This window comes from Centrocercus urophasianus, unplaced genomic scaffold, assembly GCF_019232065.1.
Source record: "Centrocercus urophasianus isolate 14NV4802_14NV808 unplaced genomic scaffold, USGS_Curo_1.0 seq_12, whole genome shotgun sequence".
NCBI lineage: Eukaryota > Metazoa > Chordata > Aves > Galliformes > Phasianidae > Centrocercus > Centrocercus urophasianus.
Window position 1 is genome coordinate 28,446,377 of NW_024884364.1, and position 16,634 is coordinate 28,463,010.

Consider the following 16,634-nt stretch of genomic DNA (forward strand, 5'->3'; position numbering starts at 1 on the left):
CACAATATCAGGCATGGCCAAGGCAAATACCTGTTATCTTCCTTTCAAGTCCATTGCTAGGACTAGTGTGGATTTTAGGGTCGAGGTCAGGACAGGAAATAGCAGAGGCTGATGTAATGCTGAACCTATTCAAGTATAACATACCGGCACAACCCTTTCATTGTGCAGCAGCATGCCATTGCATGGCTGTGTACAGCACGGTGAGGAGTGAACTTCTGTAACTCCCCCAAAGGAACACTTCCTTTCCTTCTTAAAATATAATAGCATCTGGAAACTTGGGAATTTAGGATTTTCATTGTTCCCTGTCCTACAATGATCATCAAAGAGAAGGAATTTTAGTAAATTTAAAAAATAAAATTATTTACAGCATTCTTCTGGGATATAGTAATTCATTGCCGGATGTGTGAATTTGCTTTTTCATCAGTGCTTCAATTGTACAACACAACTGCGGTGCGGCTGCTAGTAAAACATTACAGCAGTGTAAAAACAAAGTCATGGGCATGTGGAACAAAGAATCATAGACTGATTAAGGCTGGAAAAGACCTCTGATGTCACCCAATCCAACCATCATCCCACCCTACCATGCCCACTGCCCACGTCCCTCAGTGCCACATCCACACGGCTCTTGAACACCTCCAGGGGCGGTGACTGCACCACCTCCCTGGGCAGCCTGTGCCACTGCCTCCCCACTTTTGCTGAGAAGTTGTTTGCAATGTCCAACCTGAACCTCCTCTAGCACAACTTGAGGCCATTCCCTCTCATCTTATGGCTATTACCTGGGAGAAGAGTCTGACACCCACCTTGCCACAGCCTCCTTTCAGGTGGTTGTAGAGAGTGATAAAGTCTCCCCTCAGCCTCCTCTTCTCCAGACAAATATCTTCTCCAGCATATTTCAGAGCAGAGCAGTTAGCGGTTCTGGCTTGGCACTTGCAAAAAGGCTAAAAGTATTGCAGTACTACAGTGTCCTGCATGCTGACAGATGCTGCAGCTACCAAAATGCAAATCACCTACCCAAATAGCAGAGTTGTTAAACAATTTTGATGGACTCCTTTAGGCTTTATGTAGTCACCCACTTTGCAGTCTCACCCACTTTAAAAAAAAAAAGATATGTGGTAGAACCTAGTCTCTGCTGAACTTGGCAGCAGAGTCTTGCAGCCTTGGGAGAAAAAATAGTTTGGTGAGCTCCAAATTAAATGTGGAGCTCCCGCTGACTTTATTGTTGTAGTCCATTATTCACACAGCATTATTATTATTGCTGCTATTGTTGTTAGTACTGTTGTTATTATTTCATCAACATCAATAGTGACTGTGCTCCTGGTCAGGTGTGGTGTTATTTCAAGCACAGCACAGGCAGAGAGGAATAAATGTTCTGTCACTGAGATGGCCACAGCCTGTAAAAGCAAGGGGGAAGGCATCAGGCTGATCAGGAGGTGTAGCACAAGGAAAGCAATGGCTGATCCAGATCCAGAAAGTGTTGTTTTATTCTGTGTAAGAGTTAGCCAGCCATAGTTGGCTGAGGGAAAAGCAGTTTGAGGAAATAAGGGATGAATGGAGAGAAGGCTGGGGAACAATGAATCTGTGATAGTACACCAAGAGGAAGAAGGCAGTGAGATGTTCCCAGAGATGTCCCTGGTTCTCTCTCTCCTATGTCACCTCACAGCTTCTGTAATAAAACTTAAAATGGGAACATCTTCCTGAAGGTCTTCATTCTGATTCTGTGACTTCTGAAAGTTCAGAGATTAATGATCCCAGCAGTGCCAAACACCATCTGTGCGGAGGGCCTGATTCTGTCTGAGGTGGCAGTGATCAAGAAGAGTTCTGCTTTATTATTGTCCTTTTATGTGTCTTAACATGTTTCCTGAGTTGTTTAGTGGACAAAAAAAAAAATAATAATTGTCTTCTGCATTCTTTCTCTCTGTCACACATACATACACATTGCTTTCCATCACACAGATGCCCATCTAAGAAAATAACCCCACAGAATCACTAAGGTTGGAAGACCACTGATGTGATTCAGTCCAACCATCAACCCATGCCTGTGACTGCTGTAGACATATCCCTCAGTGCCACATCCACACGGCTCCTGAACACCTCAGGGACGGTGACTGCACCACCTCCCTGGGCAGCCTGTGCCACTGCAGCACTGCGCTTGCTGAGAAGAAATGGTTCCTAATATCCAATGTTAACCTCCCTGGCACAGCTTGAGACTGTCACTTCTGATCCTATTATTGTTATATGGGAGAAGAGGCCGCTGAATTACAGAATTATACACACAGAGAATCCTGAGGAAAGGCCGCGTTCCTCAGGATACTGTGCAGACAGAAGATGAGTGACTCGAAGAGTTTAAAATACATTAAAGTTCTTCAGATCACCTTTGGAAATGCTCGAGGAAGTGCAATAAACAGAAATCAATGACTTTTTTGTGTGTGTGTGTTTAAATGGGCAGGCAAATTTCAAATCTGAAAGATCATAAATCTTTGTGTATTTGCTTGAAAAAGGTATCCTAGCACAAAAGGTCTCTGAAGACAGGCTTGATTTTCTGATCATGTCAAACAGATCAGAGGAAAATATGACTTGGAATACACAGTTATTTTGAGTAGTCAGGATAAATTCCTTATAAATATTTTGTTTTTAATCCAGCTTCAGTAAGCAGTGTATCTCTGGGGGGTTTAGGACATTTCAATTTCCTTCAGTAAACCAGATTGTTCTTGTTTGTTTTACAACCTAAAGGACAAAAAACTCAGAAAACAAGAAAAGAAAGGGGAAATTCTTCACCGTCAGCTCCCAAAGAAAACTGAGAAAAGTCCAGTTTCATATAGACAGCCTTCTTCCTGTCTTATCTCACAGATACAGAACACCAAGGCTCTGCTGAGGGACCGAAAAGCTACCAAGGCTGGAGGTGCTGAGAAAGGTCAGTGGGAGAAGTGTTGGTCTGTCTATGGGCATGAGCCTTCCTGTGACTGTGCTAGCATGGGCCCGTGTAGTGTCGACGTCGTGTGTGGGGTGTGGTTGTGTGTAAATAGTCCTCTTGTTTGCTGCCTGCTCTGGATGTGGTTATGTGAAAGAGGATGGAATCGTGTAATCAATCATTGAACATGACATCCTAGGGAAACCATGGCAGCTGGCACATTGGCACTTTGAAAGCGTCAACAGTCACCCCATATCAGTGCTGGCCTCTGGGGAGAAGCGGTGGCAGCAGCTGGTGGTGGAGAAAGGGGAGGTGGGCAGGCAAAAGGAAATGCAGAGGGGAATACTGACCACTGGCAGTGAAAGGAAGAGGAAGAGCATTAACAGAAAAGGGAAACGATGAGACATCCGTTGGGGAGAAAAGCATTCCTGATGCAGGGGAGGAGGTGGCCTGGGGAGGGCTAGATGGGACCTGCTCCAAGGATGACAGGGTTAAGGAGGTGTGGAGAAGAGCAGCCAGTGGGGAAAATAGGGAGCATGTGGCTAGGGAGATGCAGTGGGGAGCAGGAAGGGGACATAGCTGTTGATCAAGGGAGGTAACTACAGAGCCATGAAGAGAAATTTGGTGACTTGAAATGCTGAATATGGTGCCAGGAGGCTGTTTAAAGGCACAGGGGGACAATAAGCAGTTGATTTTTTCTCCTTGGCTTCTACTTGCTTTTTTGAACTGAAATCCGAAAATCATTCAGATCTCAACTAAAGCATATCTCTGCTTATGGAGATTGTGTTTTGGCACTTGTTTCCTCAAGTGGTCAAGTGATTTTGGCCAGTTTTGGAAATAAATAAGTCAGATTAAACCCTATCTGCTTTTCCCAAGCAACTCTCAATGCAAGTGATTTCATCCTATACATCCATTTAGACCTCAACCTCTGCCAAGACCATCCCTTTGGAAAGAACACGTGAGATTTGTGGCTATTACCTGATGTCCAAAGTCTTGCATTATTTTCTATCCCTTTTAGACAGTTTGAGACCAGGAGAAGTCACAGACAGAGATAAGCTGCCAGTCCACTCTTCTTTCAGTTAGGAGCATTCTAACAAAGCAGGCTGCTTGGCTAGCGTTTCCTAAACGCAGCAAAATGTACTTTTTTTCTCGCAACTAGCTTGGCGTGAGTGAGTGCCAACATTCTGTAGAAACTGAACAGATCTTCTCCATGGGCTGTTTTGTATTATTGGGCCAAATCCTGAAAAGATTGTTCCATTTATATTCAGTCCTTGCTCAGGGAAGATTGTTGCTGAAGTCAGTGCAGCAAATCTGTTCCAACTGTAACAGCCTGAATCTAGCCAATGCAGTTACTCCATATTTACATGTGTGAAACCAAGAACAGATTTTATTCCGAAACGCAAGTAGAGACATGAGGAGTTAACTCCCTGTTGTCCCCTATGTTTGTAGGTGTGTCAGGGAGTACAGTGCACAGACCCATCTAAAACTACCCAAAGAAATGTGAGATTTCTCAGACATTGCCTTAGAGGATATGATTAATACAAACAGCTGAAAACATCCATGGTTTCCTATTTCATGTCCTTGTCTTACTCACTTTAAATGCTCTTCCTGCGTTTGAGGAAGGCGGCAGATAAGTTACTCGTGATCAGCAGTGTAAGTATCAAATGGGGTCAAGGAATCAGGTTCTTTGATGTTGTGTTGTGTGCATCCCTGAGACCACTTGATTGAGCATGTGTCACGCTGTTATGCAGTCTGTGAAAGGTAATGTCTGCCATGAGGCAGAGAAGGTGATGCTACTGAATGCCATTTGCTCTTCTGGTTCCTTTTCTGGTTGCTTTCAGACTCCACCAGTGGGCTGAGCCCCTTCCACGAGCCCTTGGCCACCAAGGCTGGCTGCATCACCTCCAGCTCCCTGGAGTACCTGGAGGCCCAGCAGCCGCTGCCCAGGACCCCCCGGCTCCTGAAGAGGCAGGAGTCCCCACAGCAGGAGCCGGTGAGGGGCGGGAGCCGGGCCAAGGACTCTCCCCTCATCCTGAACATTGTGCACTCCTTCGAGTCCGTTGACAGAGAGGACCAAACAGACCAGGTCTCCCCCTCCCACCAGTACAAGATTTTAGGCTCACCGATGAATTTTCCTTCCAAAAGCTCGAGTGAAAGGACACTGTCCCCGCTTTTTCAGCCAGGAAGTACATCCCCCATCCACCCCAACCAGGTCTCTTTTACATACGAAGAAAAAGCATATCCCACCAAGGAAGAAGCTGTGTCCCCTACTCAGCTGGTTTCCAACAACCCGTTGGGCAGCCCCAACTGTGTTAAAAGCAGGGGCAGGTTCCCCATGATGGGGATTGGACAGATGCTGCGGAAGAGGAACCAGGCAATGCAGTCGGTGGGTGACAAACCACTGGAAGCACGGATGCCTCAGCTGCAACAGATGAGCCCCACGCAGATCACGTTCAATGCAGATGCTGTCAGTGGCCAGTGTTAATCTGGCACGCCAGGATTTGTATTTCTGTTGTCTGCAACCCAGCCTTTTTTATTTTTAAAAAGAAGGGAAAGCCACAGGCATGTCACCATCTCTACATAACACAGTTCAGTGGTCCAATGTAGAAAATCGAAGGTCCACTTGTGAGGAAGGGGTTGTCCTATGTATTAAAGTGAAAAGAAGAGTGCTCTGCTTGTGCTGTTAAGAAATATTAGCATTAGGCATCAGACTGTACAGTAAAACATGTCTTGAAAAAGCCATGTCAACATGTATTTTCACTGTTCAAAATTTTGTATTGTAGTAAAGTTAATTGGAAGAGCAACGAGCATTACCAATGTGATTCAGCAAGGTGATCGGTGTGGTGCTGTGAGTGTTGGTCCCAGCTGGGGCCATGGTAAGGCTATCTGCTCCTTCTGCCTGTGCCAGGCAGTACGCTGTCCTGTTACAAGCATCATTCAAGGGGAAAAACTCAAGATGCTGTTTCCAAAATCAACTTGCTAAAATACACTGCCAGGGAGATGAAGTTTGTAGAAGCTTGAATCAAGACATGCGCGATCTAAACATTCAGAAAAAGTGATACTAATCGAAGTCAAACCAGATCTTACTGTTTATTACATAAAGTAGCTAGTAATGGCATCATTTGTTCCTAAGGAAAATGATAGTTTAATCATGTCATTCAGAAGGAACATGATTATTCAAAAACAAGGCTCATCACAAGACAATTAACTGCACTGAAGGCCTGTTCCATTCATGTCATGGGTTTACAAGTGGATGCTTTAGTCAGTGATCCCCATTACCACATGCTGTCTTTAGACAATCCGGTCACCTCCAATTTTTGTAGCTGTACTATTTCCACTCCTGTGTGCAGGTTTGTGTTAGCCCCTGTTACAGCTACACAGCACCTGAAGGCTTTTCTGAGAGACTGCAGTGAGTTGAAGAGACTCATAAAGGACACACAAACCAGTGCCGTTTTATACTACAAGATCGGTTATGTGGTGGTTACCAAAAATTTGGTATTGTTATGAGCTGTGAAAATGAAGTTTCTTAAAAAGCAACATGTTCTGCATACTGCTCATGTTTTTCTAAGTAAATGATCTGAGAGGCTGGCAACATTTTTGGTTCTGTTTTTGTGTTCACACCGTTTCCTATAAACTAGAAGATTTAGCCAAAGACTACACTTTTGTATTGTGTGTACTGTGCTTGCGTATGTGTTTGTGTATACGGGACATCTCAGCAAAGCTCGTACTGATCTGGTTCCCCCATAGGTGCCCCATTGCCGCCCACCCACTTCATGTCGTTCTGCAAACAAGGCAGCAGAAGCATTGCCTTGCTACTGGGGCTGCTGGCAAATAGAGGGATTTTGCATCAGATTGTCATAGAATCACAGAATGGTTTGGGTTTGAGAGGACCTCAAAGCCCACCCAACCCCAACCCCCGCCGTGGGCAGGGCTGCCCCCCACCAGCTCAGGCTGCCCAGGGCTCCATCCAACCTGGCCTTGAGCACACCTCCAGGGATGGGGCACCACAGCTTCTCTGGGCAGCTGTGCCTCACCGCCCTCTGAGGAAAAAATGTCTTCCTAATATCTCACTTATAGTTCCTAAATTTCATCAGTAGGAACCCAAGCCCTTTTTTTTTCACCAGTGTTACTGCAAATGATTTGGGGTCCCATTTCTTTGGTTTCTGTACAAATGTGAGGAGTTTCCTTTCTTTGACAAGCCTTCCATCCAGTTTCATGAGGTGGAGAAGGGCCACCACAGGCAGGTGGAAAGGTCCCTGACAGAGCCCACAGCTCAGCAGACATTCCCAGTTCTCAGTATAGCTTAGGCCATCATCAAAATCTGCTGGGAAAAAAAAGGTCACCCATTCAGATGATGACAGAACAGATAATTGGGACCGTTGAGTATTCTGAGTGCTTGCTGGCAAACCCAGCAGCATGTGACTGCCCAGGGCTCCCTTCTCATCCGCACAGAAGGGTGCTTCACCACAGCCTTGAAGCTGCCCATCATTCAGTGCAGGAGTGTCCGAATGCTTTTGGCCATATGCCTCAGTGTGGTGAAGGCACCACTTTGGTCACAAGCCAGTTGTAAAATGATACGCATGGAAATCTCAACGTATTAACAAAGGCCTGAAATGCGGTGGCTCATTTTTAGATGGAAAAATGCCATCTTCTGTTGGTACAGAACACCCATGTATCCCAGGGGTCCACTGTAGCTCTTCCTTTTGTTTAAAAACATTGAAGTGTTTTCTTTTCCTTCACACCAAGAATGTATTTGTGCTGCAAAGCTGGTGAGCAGGAGCAATGGCAACACCGCCACGTGTGTGCATCAGACCTGTGCACCCCAACAGATAGCAGGTACTGACTTGAACTACAAACTCAGGTTTATTTGGAACCCAATAAGAGGATGGGGGAGGTAGGAAAGAGACATGTATTTTTGTGAAAACTCAGTAAATATGTGTAAGAATCAGAATGAAAATAGAAATGTTAAATCTTTTTATTATATTTATAGAGAATATATGAGTACTACACTGCTAAAACATAAACATGTATCCAGCTTAGACAGTAGCTATGTACAGTCAAACTGCAGTGGCCACATAAGGGACTTCTTGAAATACAGTAGTGGAAATTCCAGGGGAAAAAATGTATTTGTTATTGTTATTAAATATACGTACTTTTTGAACAAGATTGCCATGGAGTGCTGACTTTGTTTGCCAGGTCACTGTGTGGCAAGGAACATCTGAGTACAAAACAACTAGCAGAACAGTGAGTTGGTGAGAATTACCAGCACCTTTACCTTCACTCAGCTAAGGCTCTTCCTTTGCAAGGGACCAGTAACTTGCCTACAAGCCCTGGGTTGCACAGGGTTGGATTTCCCTTGCTTTACATGAGCACTTTTCATGTAGTGCATCTTATCTCTGTTGCTTATCCAAGCTCCATTTGTCACCAGTGCAGGCAGATAGACATCTCTAGTTCTCCCTTCCTTAAAACAGAGATTTGAAATAGGGAAGTGAATCACTCCCCAGCAGTGCCTTGCCACTCTCAATTATGAGAGAGGGAATAGAGTTGGCCTCCTCAGAAGAAAACCGAGCTCCTAGGCAGCCAGGCGAATCTCACAGATAAGAATTCACACTGATTCAAGCAGAGGAATTTGCTGGTCAGCCTTCTGCACTTCTGGAGTAAATCATTCCAGTTGTAGGGGCTGGTTTCATGGGTCCCTTCACCAAGTTCAGCACGCCCATGCAAACAGACAGCTTCAGCTGGAGCATTTCTATTCTTGTTGGTGTCACAGTTCCTATCAGTACTGTTTCTTCCTCCTCTTACCTTTTTACCTTTTTAAAAATCTGTTTCATAGAGCAGCAGATCTGAGGACGTCCTCAATTGGCTGAGGTTCTCTTTCAAGTGTTTGCGGTAGGCTTGGCACCAAGCCCATGAAGAACCTGTTAGGTAGATCTGAAAATAGGCCTTACGTTTCATGTCATGCCCTGCGGGAAAGAGAGCACAGCTGAGCTTTTGGGTGCAAGGTGAAAGTACTGGAGCTTATGGGGGCCTTTTGAGGTGCTATTTATGCCCAGAACCCAGTGGAAACAGAGAACCAGTGGTGAAGCACTTGAAGAGCTTGTACTTTACATCACTTGACATTTGCGACAAAATCCATCTGTGTAACTGCAAAATGATGGAGTCAGGTCTAGGCAACTTCTAAGCCCCAGTACACCAGTAAGAGGTTTTGCTAATGCCAGCCTGGGCACATATCTGGCCGATACACTTCCAGGCTATGCTTATCAAGGAGCAAACAGAAATTTCAGGGAAGCTATTTTTGTGTAAAGTAATTCCAAACTTGCCTGCCTCCTCCCTGCTTGTTTAGCACTCTATGCACTTCCCCTTTTGTTCTCCCCCACATACCTTCCAGAGCACAATGAAACCACAAGGTGCACACTGCCTGTGTTTCCTATTAAAAAGTTATCACAGCTCTGCAAAACAAGAGCCATAAATCACTTGTGTGGAGAAATACAACCATGTGGCAAAATCATTCTTTGGTTGTGCCTCCCACTGCCTTTCAGCAAGCTCCCTACCTCCCGATCTGCATCCAAGGTGGCCTCTTGTAGGAATGGTATAAGGAGCAAACTGGGAGATGGCTCAGCTGAAGGTCCTCACTGCTCATCTCCTTGGAGGGGAAGGAATGTGTGATCTGAATCATAGAACAGAATCACTAAGGTTGGCAAAGACCTCTCAGATCCCCCAGCCCAACCACCAACCCACCCCCCCACGCCCACTGCCCACGTCCCTCAGTGCCACATCCACACGGCTCCTGAACACCTCAGGGACGGTGACTGCACCACCTCCCTGGGCAGCCTGTGCCACTGCAGCACCACTTTTGCAGCAGGTTTCTATCAAACGACCTTCTTGAACACTCATTCCTAAGACACAGACATCAGCATGTGTTTCCTGGGACTTATGTGCATTACACGTACTTGTCTTTCATGAAGATGGCTTGCAGATGTGTGTAGGGCGAAGCTGGGTTGCATCAGTTTGAGTCCTTTAAATATTTATCATCAAATGAAGCTCATAATGTGATGCCTTCTATTATTTAGTTACAAGCAATTAGCTGCTGTTAGAAACAAAGGGTGTTGAGGCTGAGCCTAAAATATAACTTGGAGTTCATCTGAACCTCCTTGCAGTTCATCACTGCTGATGCCAGGCAGTGAAATACCTGAGAGAGAAGAAACAAGAAGAGGTGTATCGGTTAAAGGCAAGGTGCTAACCTCGTTTCAAAATTCTGGTTAACACTCTAAAAAAAGGACTATTGCATTTTTGTCATCTTGAAGAAACTTTTAAATTCATGTTTGTAGGAATTGCATTCCTAACAAATGTAAAAATCCCCAAATTCACTGTATTTCCTGCTACCTGTAAAGATAAAATTATAGTTATTATATAAATAATATAAAATATATAAATTAGAATCACCAAGGTTGGAAAAGACCTCCAAAATCACCCAGTCCAACTGTCCACCTGCCACCAACATTTTGCCAGTAAACCATGTCCCTTGGTACAATAAATAATACACAATCTAAAACAAAGACAAGGAAAGCCACCAGAGGCTTTATTTCAAAATAGCTTCAGTCCTTTACAGAACAAAACATCATGGGGTTGGTTCTTAGACAACACATTACCATACCCCCCCCCCATCTCTACCTGCTCCAGGGCAACCTCTTCCCAATTTGCCACGACCATGATCTTGTACCTGCATTTCCAGCGTGCCTCACTGAGTTGCATTGTGTTTCCTTCTCTACCTGACCAGTGAGACCTGTGGGAATTTGGGATTTTAGAGACCTTCTTTTGTCAAAAGCAGCAGGAAGGTTCAGATCTCATTTGCGAGAGACCAATGGTTGGATAGACAGATCTGGGATCTGGGATGAAAAAACTTTTTCCACCTTACATGGACCTAAGTGTTATTCCAGAAAGCACCTGACACATTATAAGGCCAGCTTTGCAGTTTGGGGCCTGCAGTGTGTTCATCAGCCTGCTCTGCACAAGCTTCTGCATGGGGAACAAGAGGTTACCCTCCATGACAACTCATCCTACATCTGTACCACCAGAAACATCTTCAACGCTACCACTTCCATCAGGAAACTTGCTGCCATTTCTCTATAATGATTCTTCTTACATTTATTAATTGTCACTTTCCAAGGAGCAAACACCTTTCCTACAAGGAAAAGTTGAGGGACTGGGCTTGTTTAGCTTGGAGAAGAGAAGGCTCCAGGGAGACCTCATTGTGGCCTTCCAATACTTGAAGGGAGCATAAAAGCAGGAGGGGCACGGCTGTTTAAAAAGGATGGATAGTGATAGGACAAGGGGGAATGGTTTTAACCTGATACAGGGGAGGTTTAGGTTAGATGTTAGGAGGAAGTTTTTCACACAGAGGGTGGTGGTGCACTGGAACAGGTTGCCCAAGGAGGCTGTGGATGCCCCATCCCTGGAGGCATTCAAGGCCAGGCTGGATGTGGCTCTGGGCAGCCTGGACTGGTGGTTGGTGACCCTGCACACAGCAGGGGTTGGAACTGGATGATCGTTGTGGTCCTTTTCAACCCAGGACCTGTGATTCTATGATTCTATGACTGGTGCAGAATTCTTTTGGCTGAGGAAAAGAATCCATTTCACAGTGTGCCTTCCGAGCAGAGGAGTCAGTTATCCCAACAGAAAATGTCCTATTGATGTGCTTAACTCTTCCATCCCTGCTGAGGCCAGCAATTTGTTACGGTTTATGGATTAAATAAATTTCACTTTGAATCCCATGGGCATGGGTAACAACTTCAGGCTTTTTGCTGATGGGTTTAAGGCTTACCTTTGTAATAATCACACAATATAAACCACCTTATTTAATTAATTAAGCACACAGCAAAACTGCAAGTTAAAAAAGCAGCTTTTACTTATGAAGACATCAGCATGGTGAGTGTAGCATCCAGGAAAACTGTTTTCTCACATACTCTTGAAGAAGAGAGAAGGGGAGAAGCAGTAGCCTCCTTCTCCCTCATCACACAGGTGGGAAAGGTAACCTCAGCCTTTACACAGCTATGTGTTGTTGTTCATGAGTACATGCTGCACAGGCTTTATAGAGCCCATCTAACTAAAAGAGGGAAAATTTAGATGAGATATAAAGAAATTTTTTTTCCTCAGAGGGTGGTGAGGAGCTGGCACAGGTTGCCCAGAGAAGTGGTGGATGCCCTGTCACTGGAGACACTCAAGGTCAGGCTGGATGGGGCTCTGAGCACCTGATGAGCTGTGGATGCTACTGTTCACTGCAGGGAGGTTGGACCAGATCACCTTTAAGGGTCCCTTGTAACTCAAACAGTTCTATGATCCTATGAAATCTGCACATGCTTGCTTCAGCAAAGCTCTGCCTCAGCCCTCACAGCAGACCTTGCTCAGACTTCCATGTGCAGGCTCACAGAAGCAGCACGATCTCTTTTTCTTGTGTTTGGGAGAATGAGGACACAGTAAACGTGCAAAGGAGTAAGGAATCACAGTTGGCAGCAGTGGGGCAAACCCCATGTGAAAAAACATGAGCATGGGCAGTGAGAGTGCTGAAGAACATAAAGCTGCCAAAACAATGTGTACTGGATGATGCTATTATATATGTAGCCAAGATAATTTTGTGTGCAGAAACATTGCTAAACAATTGTAATTTAGTGTATTTTTAGTACAACTCAGAGAAAAATGGGGATATGTAGCAGAGCCCCTGGTTTTCTGGGGATACTTTAACTCCAGTAACACACAGCCCAAATCTTAAGGCATGGATTTAGATGAGAATATGTCTGATTCTTTCCCCAGAACTGAAACAAGTTCTGCCATTTGAAAACAAGTGGAACTGATGCTTTCAGAACCATGCCTCACCTGTTCTAGCAGATGCATTAGGTATTTCTTTTCTGAACCAGCACTCCTTGCTGAAATGGGAGGATTATTTGGGGGTCCACATCTGCTGTCTTTACTGTACATCCGTAGTAATGGAAGTGGGACAAAGCAGAATCCCAGAGCAGGGCTGCTTGTCTCGTGCGTTACAAGGATGTTATATTTCCAAGCCCCAAGGGCCCCTGTCACAGCATTTCATTTCAATATTTCATCCATGGATGCTTCTGGATGTGACTTCCTTCCCTCAACTTGTCCTCTCTTGGATGCTGGGTGAGGAACTGAGCCTTTGACTGCAATGGGCGTTCCACATGGGGCTGTGCTGATGGATTTGCATCAGCAGCACCTGGTTAAAATTGCTTGCCTTGCTGTTCCCAGGTGCCTCCAAACGCAGTTATTCACCACCACTGCTGTGCACAGTGCCTGTCAGAGCGTAGATTCAGCTCCTGGAAGCCTCCAAAGTCATGCAGTCACGACTGACACGATGCAGTCTTTACCCATGGCTGTCACTGCTCTTCCCCACAGGCTACGATGTCACGCAATGGCTGGTAGAGGGGGCAGGGACATATGTGCAAATTCAGCAAGGAGCTGACAGTGCTTTTGTACTGTTTGTCTCTAATCTGGCAAGTCCCATGGATGCCCACCATTTGCTATTCCTCAGAGCTCCCACCCTCATTTCCACATGGAAGAGATGACATAATTAGGTCTGCTCTCCAGAAATATGCCTTAAAACCCCTCCAGCTGACTGCAGCCTTAGTCTGTTTGTGTGCAGGCACAAGGAAAGGAGCCATGACTTTCAGTTATGTGCTGGTCTCAGCTTCAAAACAGGTCCCTACAGAGTGGCATCCTGACTCCCTCACTGTTGTGCCAAGCGCAATGGGGACACTGATGTGAGATGTGTTGCTCCGGCCTCACAGTCTGAAGAGCCAGGCTGGAGATTGCCTGGAGCTGCAGCTGGAGCATGTAGCATTCTTACTGTTGACGGATGTAAATGCAGATCTTCCAAACCAGCTCTGAATCCTTCTCCGTCCCTGAGCCACAAGGTCATATCTATATCACAAGGTTTCTTCCACTTCAGGAAATCCTCCCATCCCATGCCATTATTTAGGAGCAGTGAGGCAGTGGCACAGGCTGCCCAGGAAAGTGATGGAGTCACCATCCCTGGAGGTGTTCAGGAGCCATGTGGATGTGGCACTGAGGGATATGGGCAGTGGGTGTGCTGGGGGTGGGCTGGTTGTTGGACTGGGGGATCTGAGAGGTCTTTTCCAACCTTCATTATCCTCTGATTCTGTGAGTATTTTTAGCTGCAGGAAAAACCTCACCTTCAGACAATGCACCTCAGTGTGAATAAAGAGCTTTCCTCAAAGCCACCCAGCACCTGTTATTTAGTGCTCAGCTGAAAGACCAATCCGAAACTGGTGACTTTGCAACAGTCTCCATAGTGATTAACTGCAATTTGCAAGCTGTGACTTGATGAAGAAAATCAGATGCCGAGGCAGGAGGATTCCTTGCTGATAAAAAACTGGGGAGGGACATCTTTCATAGAATCACAGAATTGTTTGGGCTGGAAGGGACCTCAAAGCCCACCCAACCTCAACCCTTGCTATGGGCAGGACTGCCCCCCACCAGCTCAGTCTGCCCAGGGCCCCATCCAACCTGGTCTTGAGCACCTCCAGGGATGGGGCACCACTGCTTCTCTGGGCAGCCATGCCAGCACCTCACTGCCCTCTGAGGAAAGGATTTCCTCCTAACATCAAACCTATATTTCACATCTTTTAGTTTAAAGTCCTTCCCTCTCATCCCATTACTATCGGAGCATGAATGAAGTTACTCCCCCTCCTGCTTACAAGATCCTTTCTATGTCACAAAGTGGTCTGCTTAAAACCTCCCTTCTCTTCTCCAGGATGGTCAAACATTGCAGGGGAAAGGATATCACAGAACAAATTTCCTTCAATTGTTTCATCTTTGCAGATGTCTTCTGGGGGAGCCCGACATCCGCTTGTTCAAACAATGGCTCCTCCTTCCAGCTCATCCTTTTCTCTCGGTATTTTCCGCTTCTTGGATTGTCGTTGCCAGGAGAGCAGCATGCATGGATAGTGTCATCTCAGGCAGTCCTACCTTACTGTTAGTCTGTTACCTGCAATCCTCTTTGAAGGAAGACACTAAATCCCCAGTTCACAGCCAGACTACAGAAGTGATTAGTTACTTGTGCTCCCAAGTCAGAAATATAAGATTATATGGCAGTTAGGAAGGATCAAACTCAGTCTATTTAAAGGGATGCTGATGTTTAATTTTTACAAGCATTTTACTCTGAACATCCTTCCCTCAAATCTTTTCAGCAATGTCAAATAAAACCTTGATGTTAGTTTCTTAAGATCACTCTGTTTCATGTTTTATGCACAGGTGGTGAGGGATAAGAAAGGCAAACTGCTGTGGTTGCATTTGTCACTGAAGTCTCCAGTGGTGACAGCACTGTTGAGGCCCAAGTACCAACCTGAAAATGTGATATAGCCGAGTGCACTCAGGGTCCTCTCCCGCAGGCCTGTTCTCCTGCAGCTTTATTCATTGCATCAAGCATAGCTGCATAAGCAGGACAAAAATAGCATCTCCTCTAGTGCAAAGTCCTTCCAAAGGCGCAGTTAAGTTAACAGGAAGGGGCAGAAGGAGGAACCTTTGCTTATTCCAAATAATTTGCTTATTCCATTCTATTTTCTTGTCTTCCAGAAGTTCTTCTAGCTTCTTTGGGAAGGTTGTCCGGACTTGAAAGAGCTGCAGGGGAAAGGGATTCTGATAGAGGAGAGACAGAGCTGAGAGAGTAAGGTTAGAGCTAGAGTTAACAGCAGACCCAGACTGCACGAGACTTCAGCTGAGGCTGGGGTCAGTGATAGTGCAGCACAGGAACACGTGTTAGGGAAGGGGGCTGGTGTGCAGGAGCGTGGATGTGGGTGGATGTGACTTCTGAGAAGAGAGAGGGGAGTTGTGTTTCTGAAGACAGGGATATAGCAGAACCTGGAGGGAAGATAGTTATGTGAAAAACATCAACTATTATCATGTGTGAATCCAAAGTACCTTTAAAAAAGAAATATACATGCAAAACAATCAAACAAACAAAAAACTCACAAGGACAAGTACTATGAGAAAGTTGTACTATGTTCCAAGTCATGGCACAGTTTTCTCTAAAAAGACACCTAATGATGATGGACACATCAGCACTGTGAACAAACATCTGTCCTCCCTCTGATCTGAGAGAGGAAGGGTGGGCTTCCCCAAACTGCAGGCGCCCAGAAACATCTGAAACCCGCATTGCTGCCTGTCCCTGTAGGAGGGAGCTGCATATGCATTGAGGGCCAGCAATCACTCTTGCATTATAGCAGCAACTGAAGGGAACAGCATGGGGTTTACTGGGCAGTAAACATCCAGCTGGCACATTATCTTCCTGTGAAGCGTCAGACGGATGACAGTGCTGTTTTACAGCAGTTGTTCTCAGGGAGAGAAGCCACATCTACCAGATCTCTCACTCCAAAGTGTAGCAGGATACTAGTTCATTTCAAGCAAAATTGGTGTGTCTCCATGCTTTAGGCTACAAATCAGAGAAACTTTATATATATATATATATATATATATATAGGACAGTGCTTTTTCTACCTTTGTTTTTCTTTTTGTTCTCCTCTCTAATCTTCTGCTGATTGTAGTGGTATAGATTGGCCTACGTGCCACTTGGGGATAGGACTGCTCTTATCACAAGTCTAAGGCATTACAGGGCCTGGCAGAAATCCTAATCTTCAGAGACTGGTGTTATTTACATTCACATCTTTATCTGTCCTTTAATTGATGCCTGGATTAT

At 45.4% G+C, this 16,634-nt stretch overlaps 1 protein-coding gene across 1 annotated transcript in view; it reads left to right on the plus strand.

Annotated features, from left to right (window-relative positions):
* HUNK (hormonally up-regulated Neu-associated kinase) overlaps positions 1 to 6,767 on the plus strand; it is a 55,863-nt gene extending 49,096 nt beyond the window's left edge. Inside the window, 2 exon segments of the mRNA XM_042810868.1 lie at positions 2,731 to 2,911; positions 4,750 to 6,767. Coding sequence (XP_042666802.1) covers positions 2,731 to 2,911; positions 4,750 to 5,393 — 825 coding nt within the window. The 3' untranslated portion in view covers positions 5,394 to 6,767.
* Positions 6,768 to 16,634: the final 9,867 nt, after the last annotated feature.